The sequence below is a fragment of the Oryctolagus cuniculus genome, chromosome 17 (genome assembly GCF_051225735.1).
Source record: "Oryctolagus cuniculus isolate XC-2025 breed Fujian yellow rabbit chromosome 17, ASM5122573v1, whole genome shotgun sequence".
Taxonomy (NCBI): Eukaryota; Metazoa; Chordata; class Mammalia; order Lagomorpha; family Leporidae; genus Oryctolagus; species Oryctolagus cuniculus.
Window position 1 is genome coordinate 36,896,660 of NC_142883.1, and position 19,010 is coordinate 36,915,669.

Genomic DNA, 19,010 nt, shown 5'->3' on the forward strand with positions numbered 1-19,010 from the left:
TTACCTCTAGGGAGTGAGACTGGGTGAGGGAGGTAATCTGTTACATTATATGAGCCTGGGTACTGAAGGAAATTTTATTTTTTTAACCATCAGCAGGTACTAGTATTATTTGCATCTTCACATTGTCACCATAAGAGAATAAATCCATACTACTGGAAAATCAATTCTCTTATTGTCTGGTCATACTTCATGCAGTATTGGCTTTACGTTGTGGCAATCAAACTATACCTAAATCGGTGGCTGTTCCAGCTCTCTTGATTGTGTTGACCTCCCAATCTCTAGCTTTGCTAAGCTGCTTTGGTAAGCACTAGAATGACTGTATCCTATTGTTATGTCATTTCTCTAGGTGTACAAACTGAGAAACACTGTCATTTGGGTTGACCAACTGGAAGTAGAAATTATATACCAATCTCCCACACTTTAAATCTGCATATGGAAAACCCTTTCACAGGCATGTAATTACAGTTCAACCTATGGTTTCCTAAGTATGACCTAATTCTTAAAGTGATAGCTGCCTAACTCTTCAATGGATTAGGTGAAACTGAACACATGAATTAAATCTTAGCAGCATGAGAAGTAGACTTTAGTTTTTCTACATCATCAAATTTAAGTACTGTATTAATTTTGTTATATTTTAAGTTTAACTTTTGACTGCCTAGTACTTTGTAATACAAATGGAAAGGCAGATTTTAATCCTAGTTTAACATTTAAAATTCCCATTAGACATAACCATCTGCTCCACTGCCTTCAATAATATGCTTAATTTAACTCAGACAAAGGAGAAATAGTATTTCTCATATTGCTATCTCATCTCACAATTTTTAGCAGGGTTGAATCAATGCAGCCAGGCCTGAAGTTTGAGAAGGAAATTTTAAAAGTTACTATGTGTTAGTACGGTTCTAAATATTAACTATAACGTTTATATTATATTCTTTCCAGAGTATTTTGTAATAATTCCTCTCATGAGATAAATTCCAACTCTAATCACCTCTCTCTTAAATGAGGCAAGTGCCACAAAGAGGTAAAATAATTCATTCCTAACGCCACAGAAAACCAAGAAGGTAAACATCGAGGCCTATCCTCTGTACAGTAAGATCATCTTTATTTATTTATTTATTTTTAAAATATTTATTTATTTGAAAGGCAGAGTTTCAGAGAGAGGGAAGGAGAGGCAGAGAGTGAGAGAGTGAACCATCTGCTGGTTCACTCCTGAAATGGCCACAATGTTTGGGCTGTTACACCAAAGCCAGGAGTCAGGAGCTTCATCTGGGTCTCCCAGGTGGGCACAGGAGCCCAAGCAGTTGGGCCATCCTCTGCTGCTTTCCTAGGCACGTTAGTAGGGAGCCGGGTTGGAAGTGGAGCAGCCAGGACTCGAACTGGTGCCCACATGGAATGCTGGTGCTGCAAGGTGGCAGCTTAACCCTCTATGCCACAGCGCCGGCCTCAGCAAGATCATTTTTAGGTGCTGATTGTTTAAGGACAGTAAAATGCCTCTAATATGTTACAACTCAACTTTTGGGGACATGATAGCTAAAACCCAAATGGGATTAGATATCTCACTATGCCTAAACATAAATGTAAATAATTCTCTTTTCCCTCATAGCTGAGCCTTTCTTAAGATTCACTTCCCTGGTCGGCGCCGCAGCTCAATAGGGTAATCCTCTGCCTGTGGCACTGGCACCCCAGGTTGCAGTCCTGGTCAGGGCGCTGGATTCTGTCCTGGTTGCTCCTCTTCCAGTCCAGCTCTCTGCTGTGGCCCGGGAAGGCAGTGGAGGATGGCCCAAGTCCTTGGGCCCTGCACCCCCATGGGAGACCAGGAGGAAGCACCTGGCTCCTGGCTTCGGATCAGCGCTGTGCGCCAGCTGCAGCGGCCACTGGAGGGTGAATCAACAGAAAAGGAAGACCTTTCTCTCTGTCTCTCTCTCACTGTCCACTCTGCCTGTCAAAACAACAACAACAAAAAGATTCACTTCCCATTAATTATGATAATCTGAGAACTCTGCACACTGAAGATGACTGAGTTGTTTTGTCTGTAGACATCTGTCTACACTGAACTAATGACCTGGAAATTAAAGGTTTGAAATACATTCCCAAACCCCTGATGCATGGTCTTTTATAAAGTAAGGCAACTAATCTGAGGTCTTAAAATTAACTGCCTCACAGTGAACTGGAAAGGGTAGCGCCGTGACTAATGCCATGCTGCTGATCTGGTCTGCCAGGAAAGGTGAGTAGAGAAATAGAATATTACCTTCTTTCTCTGGCTTGGGCATACTAGAATCTGTTGGCTTCAGGAACTAAAACCCTTTGGTAGGCCCTAAATTACCTAGCTGGCACCTTGAATCTAGTCTAATCCAAATGGTTATTTTTCAGTGTTGTTTCCTTATCCAGGAGCTTTACACTGTGACTTTCAGAGTGAAGAATAACAAAAACAAACCAGCGAGAGCTAAAAAAGCCAGGAACTGAGTAAGAGGTATTCCACTGGACATGTGCACCACATTTTACCAGTCCATGACCCATGTATTTCAAAGATCTTTCCGCTGTTGTGAGTGAATAATGCTATAAACTTGGGTGCAGAGATAGTGCTTCAAGTCCCTGCTTTCTATTATTTTGGGTGTACACTGCGAAGTGGATCATATGGCAAGTCTGATACGTGCCATCATGCAATGACCCTACACGGCACTGTGCTAAGTGAAATAGGCCAGTTACTGGGTGCGGCTTTGGCTCAGTGTTTGAGAGGCTGCTTGGCACACTCACACCCCATATCCCGGCTTCCTGCTAATAGGAGGCAGCAGGTGATGGCTCGAGTGCTTAGTTCCCTGCCACCCAAGTGGGAGACCTGGCTGCAGTTCCGGGATCCTGGCTTTCGCCTGGCCCAGCCCGTGTTGCAGGCATTTGGGGAGTATACCAGTGGATGGGAGCTCCATCCACCTGCCTTGCAAGTAAATAAAAATAAAAAATACGAAAATCAGCCAATAAACCGGTCACAAAAGGAGAGCTAGTTTCATTCATGAAATACTTCAGTAATCAAATGAGAGGAAGCAGGTCAGTGGGTGCGTGAACTGGGGGGAATGGGGAGTTACCGTTTATTGGGTAGAACGTATCAGTTTGGCAAGATGAGTTCTGGAGAGGGATGGGGACAGCTGCATAACAATGCAAATGAACTTAATGTCACTTAAAACGTAAGTTTTGTTACACATATTCCAGAATTAAAGGAACAGCAAAGGACTCCGTCCTAAGCCTTGTAACCCCCACATTTCTGGAGGAGCGTAACTCTGGGAAGCTGCAAGGTAGACGAAGCCAAGACGCAGGCTCAAGCAGAAGCATCCGGAGAGGGGCGGCTGGATCAAGGCCGAGAAGGGGAGCCCAGGGGCAGCTGGGGCAGCGGAAGGGGTGAGGCGAAGAGCAAATATTATCCACTTCGTTCTAAGGTTCACTTTCACGGGAAAGCAGAGATTGTTTCCTTTCACAGCTGCCTCGCAGTCAAAATAGTCCCGCACGTCCCAAGTCCCCCGCCCGCACTCCCCTTTCTCTCAGGCGCTGCAGGATCACGTCCCGTCCTCTGAGACTCCACTTGTCTGCCAAGGTGGGTCTGGGTCGCAGAAACACCAACCACCCCGGTTCGACCCCGCCCGCCCAGCGCCAAAACGTGTGGGTGGGACGACCCGTCCCCGAGCGCCCCGGAAGTCACCGCCCGCCCCGGCCGGCGGAGGCTCGGGCGGGTCTCGGGGTTCGGGATTGGCGGGACGGTGGGGATGATGCGTTACGTGCAGCGAGGCGGGCCCTCCTCCGACGCTCCTGCGCGCGTTTAGCGTGGGGCGGGGCGGAGTGTGAGGCACCGGGCGGCCATTACCCGGAACAATCCCGGGCCTCGGGTCAGGTGACCCTCGGCGGGGCTGGCAGGAGGGGACGGGGGAGGGAAGAGGGCGTGAGGAGGGAAGGGAAAGGAGGAGAGAGGAGAAGGGCGGAGTAGAAGGGAGGGGAAGGGGGCGGGGTGGGAGCGGGTCACGTGATCAGGCATGGAGGCGGTGGCGGCGGCCGGGAGGAGCCGCCGGGGCAGAAGCCGCACTTGTTAGTGTGGTGGGAGGAGGGGGCCGGGGGACGCCGACGCCGACACCGTCACCCAGGGACGCCGAGGAGGCGGGAGTGGGGGTGGGGGCGAGGCCAGGCTCCGACCCCCGGCCGAGGGGATGAGGGGAGCATGGGCGCCAAGGAGTCACGGATCGGATTCCTCAGCTACGAGGAGGCGCTGAGGAGAGGTGAGGGGGGAGGGGTCTGGGCGAGCTGCCGGGGAGGCCAGCGACGGGCTGCCCAGAGGGTGGGTGACCAGGGAGGGGAGCGGAGGCTGAGGGCGTGGGGCGCTTGGGGCGGAAGGGAAGGGAGGCCGGCGAGGGGCACTGTCGTGGGGGCGCGAGGCCGGCGGGGAGGCGGTGGTGGAGCCTTGGGACCGGCTGGAAGGGGGCGACGCTTTCCCGGAGAGAGGTGTCAGGCGCTGGCAGGGCAGTGGCCTGGCTCTCCGGTGGCGCTGCCACCCTGGAGGGGGCCAGGGAAGCCCTCGCTCCCTTTTCTTGGGTGGCTCCAGCCCGCCAGCCTCATTTTTCTCTGCCATTTCCTCCTCTCCCTTCGTGAAATCCTCCGACAACATCCTAAGCCGGTTCCTGACAGCCTCGGCTGCAAGGAAGGCAGAGAGGGGGCGGCTGCGGAGCGAGCAGCCGCTTCCTGCTGGGGAGTCTGCCTTTTCCGAGGGCATTTGCCAGTCTCTCGGGGGTCTCTTGGCGTCTGCTGCTGCCGCCGCTCACCCTTTGAGCGGCTGACTTTGGTCAGAACGACTTGAAATTAAGTTGTGTTTGGGGTGAGATGAGCCTGGACAGCTGGCGTTGCCACACGCCCCTGTCTTCGGTTTCATCTCTTCCGACGTTGACCGGAGCCTTTGAGTGCACTTGGTTCCCGGTTCTCAGCCCCGTCCCTGCCCACGAACTGGCGTGCGGGAGGCCAGCCTGGTGATGCTGTGTTGTAGCTCCCTGTAGGGACTGGCCTGCTGCTCGCTGGCTCCGCCGCACGGTGTGGTGTTCCCAGCCCCCTCCCACTGCCTGAGGCCGCTGTCCGCGAGCGCCGGGCACGCGCTGGCTGCGAGTGTGTCTAGTGCACGCTTGATGGCCGGAATGGGACTTAATTTTTTCAGGACTGGGATTTGAGTGTGTGTCTGTCTGTGTGTACGTGTATTTCTTCTGGACTTTTAACGGGTTTTCAGGGTAAGAAGTGAAAAACATTAAGCAGATTGGATGCTAGACATTATTGTTAACACGTTTGTAAGCCAAGAAACCAGACATGTTCCAGGTGATTTTCAGTCGCGAGGGATATAAAATGCCGATGAGATCAAAGGCATTCAGAATGAGAATTTAGGAGGGAACTTTTGCTCATATATAGAAGAGAGAGAAGTTTAGTGGACGATCATCCGACTGTAAGATACACAGTTTAGCTATGTTGGTTGTGGACTTATTGGAAAGACAAAAACATTTTTTTTTTGTCTTGTGGAACAACATAATGGTTGTTCTTACGCACAGTCTCACTTCAGCTTTCTTCTTTGCCCCAATATGAGAAATGTTCCAAATTCTTGATATATTTCCAGCCCTGGTAGGCTAGTCATTTCCGGGATGCTGTTGAGCCTGACAGGTCTGGCCTCAATTAGGCAATGGCTTACATGGCACGGGAGAGGACATCAGTCAGACTGATTTATAGTTGCAAGGTTCAGAAGTGTTTAAGTTTGAGGTGGGGAATACCAGTTGTGAACCTGGCATTAAGAAATTCTAAAACTTTTATCAACTCTAGCCTGTTTAATATTAAACTAAGGTTGTATGTTTCTAAGTATAAATGAAGTTAATTGTGCATTTTAAACTGATCTGACTGAAAGTTTTCAATTTGTTGTGTCTGCCTGTTGAATTTTAAAACACAGATATTGGAAGAGGTAGCAAAATGTTTGTTAAAACCTTATTTGTAACTTGTTTGGGTGAATTTGTCTTACTGGTTTTGCTATGGAGGAAAATTAAAAGAGAGGAATAAATTGATGAGATAGCATTTCTAAATGTAAACCAGGAGCCTTTTTTTTTACATTTTTGCAAGTAGGTATTAGTATTTTTGTGTCAGACTCCAATATAGAATTTGTTTTACTGAGATTATAGAAAGTTCATACAGTTTTTGATGGGGTTAAGAAATGGTTTGAAACTTTTTGTGTGCCTCCATAAATAGGTACTAAAACCTATATTCATTGGTTTCATCCACCTGTTCATTATGTATAAAATGAATGGGGGAGAGGGGGATACAAAATTTGACAAACATACATTAGTCCATTATGTATTATATGAGTCATTTTACAAATAAAAAGAAGCTTAATAAAACAGGAATATTGGCCTCCTTGGCCTTATCGAAGATTATTGAGTACTAAATAATTCCTAGCCATAATTAGGGAGTATAAAAAAAATAGTTGGGTATCTTATCACATACAAACATGGAATTGTAGGCAATTGATCTTGCAAAGTGGGGCCTGGGAAATGCAGTGTGTTATGTTAATAACAGATAACACTTCCTGGGCTTGCTTGAGTGAAAGGGCAGTTTAGTGACTCATTTACATTTCAGAAGCTATAGATATTAAGAAGATTGGGTTTATATACTAATTTAGCTAGACTGTATGTAAGTTGTATAAACCTTAACAGTTCTCTGAAAGTATACCTTGAAACAGTTTTTAGGGAGGTTTTTCAGTGAAAGCTTTTGTTTTTGACTTGTGTCTGTCTTAAGTATTTGAGTAGAACACAGAGAAGGCTTGACTCTGGTTTAGATTGCATGTGTTTTGTAAGGCAGTATACCTGTTGTACCTCATGGAAGCAGAATTTTAGCAGCTATGTCCTTCATCTTTTGCCCTCTTATTGCATCTAAGTTTGTGGTGTGTGTAGTCTTGAAATATGTTCTAAATCCTTGGGATACAGTTATTATTCATTAAACACTGAATGAAAGATGAGTTGCAGTTTAGAACATTTTACAATTCCAAGGAACCTTAAAAATCATCTTTAGTTATTCTTCCCTGCTCTTCTCTTTCCAGTCATACTTCTTGAGACTGAGGGTTACAGACCCCTTTTCTTTTGGTGCATGACTTGATTGAATTAAAGTAATCTTAACTTTTAAATTGTGGTACTAAGACACAATGGTTGAATGTCTTCTAATCTTCAAGTTTGGCTCTAATACTGGACTAAGTAGTGGAGTGATGAACTGTAGTATATCAAAAAGATTATATTGTGGGTTCCTGTTTTTGAGAGTTCCTTTTGCTCATTCACTCAACAAGTTTTTACTGAACTCTGGTTATGAATTAGGATCTAAAGAAACAAACAAAACTCACTCTACCCAGAGTCATATAGCCTGAGCCAATGGTCTCCACTGAAGTGTGTATACATCAAGGTGTATGCAAGACTATCCATAGGGAATGGGAATATTAAAAGTTCTATTTATAGTTCTGATTTGTGTATGCTTAGTAAAATACACAATCAAGGATAGTGTTTATATCATTTGTAAATAATTAACAAGTTAAGTGCTCTAGTGTTGTAGAAGGGAATTCTGTAGGAATGCAAAGTGTGTGTGGGTATGTTTGATGGCCTGGAAGTACCCCTAACACTGTACTCATTTTATAATATGTACTCAATAATGTTATGTTAAAGAAGTTAATTTCTTAGTTTCTTACAGGTTGTGATGTTTGCTTATCGAATAATTATGCATGTAATAGTTATAAGATTGCAGTATTTTTTGTTTTGCTTATTCACCAACCCTCAGATGCTCTGAAACATGATTCTCTAACCAAGATTTTGCTTCCCAAGTGTCTCAGTATATTAGTATTAAAATTTTTTTTTTAAATTTTCTTTTTAAGATTCATTTATTTGAAAGAGTTACACAGATAAAGAGAGACACAGAGAAAGGTCTTACATCTGCTGTTTTGCTTCCCAAATAGCCATGATGGCCAGGGCTGGGCCAGGCTGAAGCTAGGAGCCAGGAACAACTCCTGGGTCTCCCATGTGAGTACAGGGGCCCAAGTACTTGAGCCATCCTCTGCTGCTTTCCCAGGTACATTAGCAAGGAGCTGAATTGGAAGTGGAGCATCCAGGACTTGAACCGGTACCCATTATGGGATGCCGGCATTGCAGGCAGTGGCTTTACTGCTACGGCACAGCTCCGGCCCCCTAATATTAAAAAATTTTATTGGATAGCTGACTTGGCATAGTTTTTCATTTTATAAATGAAAATTGAATTTCACAGAGAAGGAATAACGTTCTCACTTACTAAAATAGTCTGTGTATGTGTAGTCACAAAAGTGCTGTTTGTGTATTTGGAATATTGGTAACAAGGAGGAGTTAAATACACTGATGAGGGTTCAGCATTGTGGTGCAGTGGGTTGTGCTGCTGCCTGCAATGCTGGTATCCCATATGGACACCGGTTCAAGTCCCCGCTGCTTCACTTCAGATCTGGCTTCCCTGCTAATGTGCCTGGGAAGGCCACAAAAGATGGCCCAGGTGCATGGGCTCCTGCCACCCATGTGGGAGACCTGAATGAAATTACAGGCTCCTGGTGACCATTTGGGGAGTGAACCAGTGGATGAAGGATCTCTCTCTCCCCTTCCCCCCTTCTCTCCCTCTCTCCCTTGCCCCTTTTCTCTCCTCTCCCTCCTTCTCTGTAACTCTGATTTTCAAAGAAATGACTATATCTTTGAAAAAAATTTTTTAAAAAATACACTGATGAAACCTTGATTTTGGGGGATGAGCGGAATGAGATGACATCACTTGATGTCTAGTGACTTCTCCATTTACTAAACTGAGCAATTGTTTTTTTCTTGTTCATTGTTTGTCTTTGTGCTTAGTTAGTGAGACTTTATAGTGACAGCACTCATGATGCCCTTCCAGAAAGATGTGAAAGTAATTTGGAGTTGGGATTGTACAACAAAAATATAGTGACCTGGTATTTTTCTCAGGAGGAGAAAGAGAAGATTTTTGGCAGGCCACTATATGCTAGGTCACAGGAAAACTTAGGAAAATGATTCTTCTTTTTTAAAAAATATTATTTGAGATGCATAGTAACAGAGGAAGAGACAAGTCTTCCATCTGCTGGTTCACTCTGTAAATGGCCGCAATAGCTGGAGCTGAGCTTATCTGAAATCAGGAGCCAAGAGTTTATTCCAGATCTCCCACGCTGATGCAGGGGCCAGAACATTTGGGCTATCTTCCACTGCTTTCCCAGGCCATAAGCAGAGAGCTGGATTGGAAGAGGGGCAGTTGGGTCATGAACTAGTGCCCACATGGGATAACACAGGTGGAGGCTTAGCCTACTACACCACAGCTCTGGCCCTGATTATTCTTGCTGTGACTGTGGAAAATCTGTTTTTTCAGTATTAGAAGTTAATGCTGATAGTTTGAAATAGAAGCTTTAATGTTAAGCATCTGCAGTGGTGGAAGAATTTTATTTATGAGTTAAAAGTGGTGATGTGATTAGTAGTACTGAAAAGATTACCATCCCCTGGTTCACTCCCCAAAGTTGAAGCTAAGAGCCTGGAACTCAATCCAGATCTGCCAGAGTATTAGGGACTTGACTTGAACCGGCATCTGCTGCCTACCAGGGTGTGCATTAGCAAAAAGCTAGAATCCTGGGGCCAGGTTTGTGGCTGAGTAGGTTAAACTGCGACCTGTAACTCTGGCATCCCTTACGGTTGCCAGTTTGTGTCTCCACTGCTCCACTTCCAGTCTAGTTCCCTGCTAATACTCCTGGGAAAGCATCATAGGATAGCCCCAATGCTTGGGCTCGTGCATCCATGTGCAAGACATGGAAGAAGCTCCTGACTTCCACCTGGCCTAGCCCTGATCGTTGGGGCAGTTTGGGGAATTAGCAGATGAAGACCTCTTTGTCTCTCCTTCTTTCTCTAATTCTGCCTTTCAAATAAATAAAATAAATTAAAAAAAAAATAATTGACTTAAAAAATCTAAAATCCTAAGTGTAACTGGGACTTAAACCCAGGCAGTCTGATAGGGGATGTGGGTGTCCCAAGTGTTGTTTTAAGTGCTGTACTAAATGCCTGCCCCAGAACATGGATTTTCTTGATATTTGTGTTTAAATTGAGACATTCTATCTCTTCTGCATGCCAGTAAGTTCTCTTGTTCCTTTTAAGTAATAATAAAGAGCTCTTGGAAGTTAAGAGTTGATAGTTAATGATCGACACAAAAGTCTGATAAAACTAGCTTCTTAAGTACTGTGGCATAGAAGGTTAAGCCTCCACCTGCAGTGCCAGCATCCCATGTGGGTGTGGGCTTGAGTCCTAGCTGCTTCACTTCTGATCCAGCTCCCTGCTGATGCGTCCGGGAGGGCAGCGGAGGACAGCTCAAGTCTTTGAGCCCCTGCACCCACGTCGAAGACCTGGAGGAAGCTCTTGGCTCCTGGCTTTGGCTTAGCTGTCGTGGCCATTTGGGGACCGAATGAGTAATTGGAAGACCCCCTTCTTCCCCAGGTATTCCTGCCTTTCAAATAAATAAATAAATAAATAATCTTTAATAAGAAAAAAGTACTGTTATCTTCAGATGTATCTATTCTAAGATCTGTCTTTTTAGAGATTACTAGTGTTCAAGGCCTTCACTTAATGCCTTCCTTTGTTAGGGATTTAATGCTCATTAATCTGAAACTATTTTAGGGAATTCTCAAGTTCATCACTATCTTGTGAATTAGATTCAGGAAAATTGATACTTTGAAATCTTGCCATGAAGTATTTTTTTGGAGTCCTTGATACTGGATTGCATTTAAATCAAAACCATGTTTGGGCCAGGATTGTGCAGCAGGTTAAGCCGCTGCCTGTGATGCTTTTCAATTCAATTCAATTTCAGAATGTTGGTTTTAAGTTTGGCTACTCTGCTTCTGTTCCATCTCCTTCCTTCCTTCCTTCCTTCCTTCCTTCCTTCCTTCCTTCCTTCCTTCCTTCCTTCCTTCCTTTTCTCTCTCCTTCCTTCCTTCCTTCCTTCCTTCCTTCCTTCCTTCCTTCCTTCCTTCCTTCCTTCCTTCCTTCCTTCCTTCCTTCTTTCTTTCTTTCTTTCTTTCTTTCACAGGCAGAGTGGACAGTGAGAGAGAGAGACAGAGAGAAAGGTCTTCCTTTGCCGTTGGTTCACCCTCCAATGGCCGCCGCAGCCGGTGCGCTGCGGCCGGCGCACCGCGCTGATCCGAAGCCAGGAGCCAGGTGCTTCTCCTGGTCTCCCATGGGGTGCAGGGCCCAAGGACTTGGGCCATCCTCCACTGCCTTCCCGGGCCACAGCAGAGAGCTGGCCTGGAAGAGGGGCAACCGGGACAGAATCGGGCGCCCCGACCGGGACTAGAAGAACCTGGTGTGCCGGCGCCGCAAGGTGGAGGATTAGCCTAGTGAGCCATGGCACCGGCCCCATCTCCTTTCTAATATGCTTGGGAAAGCAGTAGAAAATGGCCCAAGCACTTGGGCCACTGCCATGCACATGGGAAACCCAGATGGATTCTAGGTTCCTGACTTTGGTCTGGACCAGCCCCAGGAGTTTCATCTGAATCTTCTATGTAGGTGGCAGGGGCCCAAGTACTTAGGATATCTTCTTTTGCTTTTCTCAACGCATTAACAGGCAGCTGGATGGAAAGTAGAACAGCTAGGACATGAACTGGCACGCATGGGATGCATGCATCACTGACTGTGGCTTTACCCTCTATGCCACAACACTGGCCCCTAATCTTTATGTACTTTTTATTTATGACGGCTAGTATTATTCTACTGACATATGTCTGGTTAGAGTTGGAAACTTATTTGCTTAAAGTGTACAGAGTTTGGAAGCTGAGAAAAAAATTTACAGCATCATACAGAGTTCTCTCATTAGTTCTAAACAATTTAGGTTATTTTAAATTTTATGATTAGTTTTTTCTGAGATTCTTTTTTCCCCTAATTTTTGCTATTGTTAATGCTTTGTTTTTCCTATTTACTTATTTATTTATTTATTTTATTTGAAAGGCCGAGTTACAGAGAGAGGGAGATACAGAGACTGAGAGATCTTCCATCCTCTGATTCACTCCCCAAATGGCTGCAACAGCCAGAGCTGGGCCAATCTGGAGCCAGGAGCCAGGAGCTTCTTCTGGGAATCCCACATGGGTGCGAGGGTCCAAGCATTTGGGCCATCTTCCACTGCTTTCCCCTTTTAGATGTTTTAATAGTCTCTTTTGGGGCTGGCGCAGTGGCTTAGGAGATTAAGCCTTTGACTGTGGCACCAACATCTGATATGGGTACTGATTCATGTCTCGGCTATTCCTCTTCTGATCCTGCTTTCTCCTTCTGGTCTGGGAAAGCAGTGGATGGCCCAAGTGCTTGGGCCCCTGCACCCATGTGGGAGATCTGGAAGAAGCTGCTGGCTCCTTTTTTAAAAGACTGATTGATTTATTTGAAAGGCAGAGTTTCGGGAGAGAAGAAGAGACAGGTCTTCCATCCACTGGTTCATTCCCCAAATGGCTGTGACGGCTGGATCTGGACCAATCCAAAGCCAGGAGCCTGGAGCTTCTTCCGGCTCTCCCATGTGGGTGCAAGGGCTCAAGCACTTGGGCCATCTTCTGCTGCCTTTTCAGGCGCATCAGCAGGGAGCTGGATCAGAAGAGGAGCAGCCAGGACATGAACTGGTGCTTGTATGGGATGCTGGGACTGCAGGCAGTGACTTCACCTGCTGTACCACAGCGCCAACCTTCTTCACTGTCTTTTAACAGTTTTTTGATTAATAAATTTGGTTTAGAGATTTTTTCAGTTTATATAAGCATCCATAAGTGAAATCTTTCATTGGATGGAGGTTTATATACCAGTTCTTTTTTTTTTTTTTTTTGAGGTGCTGATTTGAAACTATTTCTTTATAGCTGATTATAGAAAGTACAAGGGGTTGAGGTTGTGGCGTACCCTGTAAAGCCACTGCCTGCAATGCTGGTATACCATATCGGTTCCGGTTCATGGCCCAGCTGCTCCATTTGGGATCCATTAGCTCCCTGCTGATGGCCTGGGAAAAGTAGGGAAAGATGGCCCAGGTGTTTGGGGCCTCTGCCACCCATGTGGGAGACCTGGTTGAAACTCTTGGCTCCTGGCTTTAACCTGGCTCAGCCATAGCTTTTGTGGCCATTTGGGGAGTGGACCAGTAGATGGAAGATCTGCCTCTGTCTGTCTGTCTGTCTGTCTAACTCTGACTTTTAAATAAAATGAAATTTTTTTTAAAGTTTTTCCTTGGACATCCCTTTCAGCTCACTCTGGGCATCCCACTTGGCCTTGCCTTTGTGGTTCTACATGCCGAGCCATTCTGTGTTTAGGTTGCTCTTAGCTGCTTGCTTTTAGTGGCTACAGATGAGCAGCATCTCAGCATCACTTGGCTTCGTCTTAAGCTGCTTGAGGTCCTCAGCAACTTTCTCAAACTCGGCGCGGTACGTGGTGCAGGGTTGCAGAGCTCTTTGGGAACGTGTGAGGAGGTGAGGGACAGGAAGCAATCTGCAGCTGCATTTTAAATATTGCATATCTTCGCGAATTGCTTATGGGCCCATTCCAGAAGCCTGATCATCATTTGAAACACTTCACTTCTTTTCTGTGTTCACGTTTGATCTATCCACAGTGTCACTTTGATACTATACTCTTATTTCCTGTTTCTTCTGTATCTTTAAAGGTATTACCTTAGAAGAGGCTTTCATCTGTTCACTGAAACATTGTTATCTCTTGCCCTTCGGTTTATTTTTTATAGTCGTACCAGATAATCTTTATGAAATGTACCTCTAGTCATTTTACTAAGGCGCATTTCAGTGGAAGATACCTGTGTCGTGTGGTTTGAGTTGGTCTTTTCCGTATGGCACACCTGGTAGTTTTGTGATTTCGTCCCTGCCCAAGCACTCAGCAAATACTGCTTCCTAGATCTTGAAATGCTCTTGTTTCAAAGGTTCCCCATCTCTTGCCTTATTACTAATATAAAGTGCACAGTTCTTACTGTAGAGCTTGATGAATATTTATGTATGTACCCAAGTAGTAACCAAGTGAAGTCAAGACATAGAACATTTCCAGCACCCCGGTAGGTTCCTTCCTGTCTTCTCCTAGTCTGTATTACCTCTCAAAGGTAAACACTATACTGACACCTGTCACCACTGATTAGGCCTCTTTTTGGGCCTCATATAAATAGAATTGTACAATCTTTATTTGTGTGTGTGTATGGTGAACTCATTTTAACACCAAATTTTAAGCATCTCTATGAAGATTTCTGATAAGATCACTAGTATCTAAGTAAAGAATTCAACAAATAGTATGAAAAACAAAACAAAACTGTTCGTAGAGTTAATCATGTATATAAAGTTAATTGAAAATAGAACTTAGTAAAAAATAAGAATGGGAATAGGAGAGGGAGGAGGAAGAAGGGTGAGAGGGCAGATACAGTGAGAAGATTCACAGTGTTCCTAAAGTTGTATTTTTGGTTGTTTTTATGAAATGCATGAAATTTGTATTCTTTAAATAAAAGATTTCTGGGAAAAAACTTGCCAAATAAAGCAAATTAAGAAAAAAAAAAACTAGTATCTTGAAATTAGAGCCAGTGTATTATTTTTATTTCTAGAAGCTTGCATAGAAGCTGGCTTGAAGTGTATATTCATTGATGAATTGGCTTGCATCTTTCCACTGGACTGCCTGCCTCCTTGAATCCTTAGCCATCAAAACTAAGCCCAGCTGTGAAGCCTCTAAGAAACCTTCCTTGGCATTGGCTTTTCTTTTTCTCACCTGTTTGGCTCTAAGAAACTCTCAGTGTAGTAGTATTTATTTACTGCACTACAGCTGTAGTTAGTTGGCTGTTCCCTCTATCTTCTGTGAGTTCTGAAATCCTTGAGAAGGACTCTGAGTCTACAAGGTAATTGGCAGGGTCTTATAAATGTTGGCTGCATGAATGGGACTGCTTAGTGCTGTCTTAATAAAGGAGAAAGCTGACAAAATAAAACTAATGGTAACAATCTGATGAATTGTATTTGTTACAGAATAGTTTCTTGACACTTATGTAAATACCCAAGTGTTCTAGGAATATAAACATTTAAAATTTGGGTTGTTAATAACACTTTGTGGCTCTAAACTGAATACATGAAGCTTTCAGTAGTAAATGAAGGAGAAAGGAAGACAGGACCTTTATGAAAGGAGCAGGGGATTCATAATTTGTGTTGCATTGAACTCGTTTGGTCAGATTTGGGTCATCAGCTTTTGCATTTGAGCTTTGGTTTGATTGATTCTGAGACATTTCTCTTAAACAACCAATGCTTTGTAATATGAATAGGGCACATGAAAAAGTGGAAGTGGAGCTGATATTGAAACCCAGGCACTTGAATGTGGGATGTGGCATCCCAGGCAGCCTCCCAGCTGCTAGGCCACATGCTCACCCCCTCACCTAGAATTTTTAACTTCTCCACAGTAAGCATCCTGTGGGATAATTAGTTTGCTCTTCTCATTTCACATTTGTTTGATTTCGCTGGAATGACCTATTCTCTGCTTTCATCTATTCTAATTTATATTGTACAAGGTATTGGAAAGGCGAGATGATGTTAGATTATGAAGGGTTCATTCTCATTTGATTTTGTCTATCCTTGTAGACTTTGCCTAAGTTTTATTTTGTGAAACTTTCCAAGAATATCCAGCATTTAGTTATTTCCTTTGAATTCCTATGACTCTTAATTTATATCCTTTGCATTTGAATATATTCACATACATATGCTATTATTTTGTGACTATTAATCTCCTGTCTGGATTGAAAGTTCTTGAGGGGGAAACCTTTTTTATTTTTTCCCTAAAGATGTATTTGTTTACTTGAAAGGCAGTTAGAGAGCAGATAGTGATATAGATAGATGGTTTTTTTATTTTATTTATTTATTTATTTTTCTTTGACAGGCAGAGTGGACAGTGAGAGAGAGAGAGAGAAAGGTCTTCCTTTGCCGTTGGTTCACCCTCCAATGGCCACCGCGGCCGGCGCGCTGCGGCCGGCACACCGCACTGATCCGATGGCAGGAGCCAGGTACTTCTCCTGGTCTCCCATGGGGTGCAGGGCCCAAGCACTTGGGCCATCCTCCACTGCACTCTCTGGCCACAGCAGAGAGCTGGCCTGGAAGAGGGGCAGCCGGGACAGAATCCGGTACCCCAACCGGGACTAGAACCCGGTGTGCCGGCACCACAAGGTGGAGGATTAGCCTAGTGAGCCGCGGCGCTGGCCTGTTTTTTTAAAGATTTATTTATTGCTTTGAAACTGTTACACGAAGAGGGGAGAAGCAGAGAGAGAGAGAGAGGTCTTCCATCTGATGGTTCACCCCCCCAATTGGCTGCAACAGCTGGAGCTGTGCAGATCCATAGCCAGGAGTCAGGAGCTTCCTCCAGGTCTCCATCGCAGGTGCAGGGGCTCAAGGATTTGGGCCATTTTCTACTGCCTTCCCAGGCCATAGCAGAGAGCTGGGTCAGAAGTGGAGCAGCTGGGTCTTGAACTGGTGCCTATATGGGATGCTAGAGCTTCATGCCAGGGCGTTAACCCGCTGCACCACAGTGCCGGCCCCTATTGATCTTCAATCCACTGGTTCACTCCCCAAATGGCTGCAGTGGCCTGGGCAGCAGCAGGGCCAAGCCAAAACCAGTAACTCCATCCGGATTTCTCATCTGGGTGTCAGGGGCCTAAACACTTTGGTCATCTTCCGCTGCTTTCCTGGGTGCATTAGCAGGGAGTTGGATTGGAAATGGAACAGCCATGACTGCAACTTGAGCTCACATGGGATGTCATTATTGCAGGTGGTGGCTTAATCCACAGTGCCACAATGCCAGCTCCCTTCACCCCCATTTTTTTTTAAACTACTTTGTACTGTTTTAAGCAAACATAGGTGTTTAGTATGTATCTGAAGATTGAAAGAACCATGTGTTAATAGCCTTGTTTTTTTTTTTTTTTTTTTTTTTAAAGATTTATTTATTTGAAAGTCAGAGTTACACAGAGGGAGAAGGGAGGGGAGGCAGAAAGAGAGGTCTTCCTTCTGCTGGTTCATTCTCCAATTGGCCGTAATGGTCGGAGCTGTGCTGATACGAAGCCAGGAGCCAGGAGCTTCTTCTGGGTCTGCCATGTGGGTGTAGGGGCCCAAGGACTTGGGCCATCTTCTGCTTTCCCAGGCTGTAGCAGAGAGCAGGATTGGAAGTAGACCAGCCAGGACTTGAACCGGTGCCATATGGGATGCCAGCACTGCAAGCGGCTTCTTAACCTGCTCTGCCACAGCACTGGCCCCAAGCCTTGGTGTTTTTATGAGCGTGATATGTTGCTTTTTTTTTTTTTTTTAATATCAGGAGACCTGTCTTACTTTCTTTTAAGGAGTACCTTCTTATTTTCATTTCTGTGTCTTTTTTAAAAAGATTTATTTAATTGAAAGGCAGAGATACAGAGAAGGGAGGAGGAATAGAGAGATTTTCCATCTGCTAGATCACTCCCCAAATGGCCAGGAGCTCCTAGGTCTCCCCCGTGGGTGCAGAAGCCCAAACATTTGGGCCATCTTCTGCTGCTTTCTCTGGTGCATTAGCAGGGAGCTGGATCAGAAATGGAGCAGCCAGGACTCAAACTGGCCACCATATGGGATGTTGGCACTGCAGGTGGAGGTTTAACATTCTATGCCACAGCATCGCCCCCTCCCCCCATTTCTATGTCTTGTCCTAATGTTAAACGTGTGGCTCATATCTTAAATTCCCAGTATGCAGGTTCATAAGAATGATACTGAATATAGCTCTCACAGAACTCCACTGGGTGACAGGCAGTTCTATATTTGTTAGAAGAATTTATTAGAATATAGGCAATTGTGGGTTGTACTGAGATGTAGAATAGACTTTTGCTCATCTTGTGTTTTTATGGAAGTTTGAGGATTTGAAAGGATACTCACGGTTTCTACTTTAACCTCTACCTCTTGTGGTCCTGGCAATGGATAAGATGAGCTGAAAGGTAGGCCTTATTTTAGTATGCTGAATCCCTGTGTCTGAAATACAGTAATGTTTATGAATTTCCTTATGCAAGTGAAAACATGACAGGTGGAGTTTTGAGATTTTCAAATTTACTCCATTCTTCACCGTTATCTCCTTAGTTTTTGAAAAACACTTATTTTCCTCAATTTTTGCCAGAGCTAATTTGACATTACTGTTGTAAACCTTTCCTAAAGGCTATATATATTTTTCTAGTACATAAATACTTACGAGAAAGCAAGAAGAAAAAATATGAGCTATGATTGTAATAAGAATACAAATATAGTTTTTGGCGGGCGCCGTGGCTCAGTAGGCTAATCCTCCGCCTGCGGCACCGGCACCTGGGGTCCTAGTCCCGGTTGGGGCACCGGATTCTGTCCTGGTTGCCCCTCTTCCAGGCCAGCTCTCTGCTGTGGCCTGGGAGAGCAGTGGAGGATGGCCCAAGTTTTTGGGCCCTGCACCGCATGGGAGACCAGGAGAAGCACCTGGCTCCTGGCTTCGGATCAGCGCAGTGAGCCGGCTGCAGCCCGCCGGCCGCAGCGGCCATTGGAGGGTGAACCAACGGCAAAGGAAGACCTTTCTCTCTGTCTCTCTCTCACTGTCCACTCTGCCTGTAAAAAAAAAAAAAAAAAAAAAGAATACAAATATAGTTTTCTCATGAACAGTACTGTATTTTCAGCTATATGTCTTATCAGGGTCATTGTAAGGAATTTCTGAAATACTTTATGTGGGGGCAAACATTTTGCCTGTTAGGCGTTTGGCCTAGCAATTAGGGTGCTTGGATTCCACATCTGAGTGCCTGGGTTCATTCAATTCCTAGCCCTGACTCCTGATTCTACCTCCCTGCTAATGCTGGAGGCAGCAGTGATGGCTCAGGTGACTGGATTCCTGCTGCCACTTGGGGGACTTGGATTGAGTTTCCAGCACTGGGCTTCAGCCTTGGCTTGGCCCTGGTTGTTGGAGGCATTAGAGGGTGAACCAGATGAT

At 45.0% G+C, this 19,010-nt stretch overlaps 1 protein-coding gene across 10 annotated transcripts in view; it reads left to right on the forward strand.

Moving 5' to 3' along the window:
- The first annotated feature begins 3,762 nt into the window (after positions 1 to 3,762).
- USP32 (ubiquitin specific peptidase 32) overlaps positions 3,763 to 19,010 on the forward strand; it is a 213,024-nt gene continuing 197,776 nt past the window's right edge. For 3 of the 10 annotated variants that reach the window (XM_089317328.1, XM_089317329.1, XM_070061012.2), the window contains exon 1: positions 3,763 to 3,877. Coding sequence is in view for 3 of the 10 variants with exons in the window: in XM_008271181.5 (XP_008269403.1) it covers positions 4,199 to 4,256 (58 nt within the window). In the remaining 7 variants the exon portion in view is untranslated. Of the gene's footprint in view, positions 3,878 to 3,988; positions 4,257 to 19,010 lie in introns of those variants that run through there. The other 7 variants (XM_089317333.1, XM_089317327.1, XM_089317330.1 and 4 more) reach the window with 6 other exon arrangements.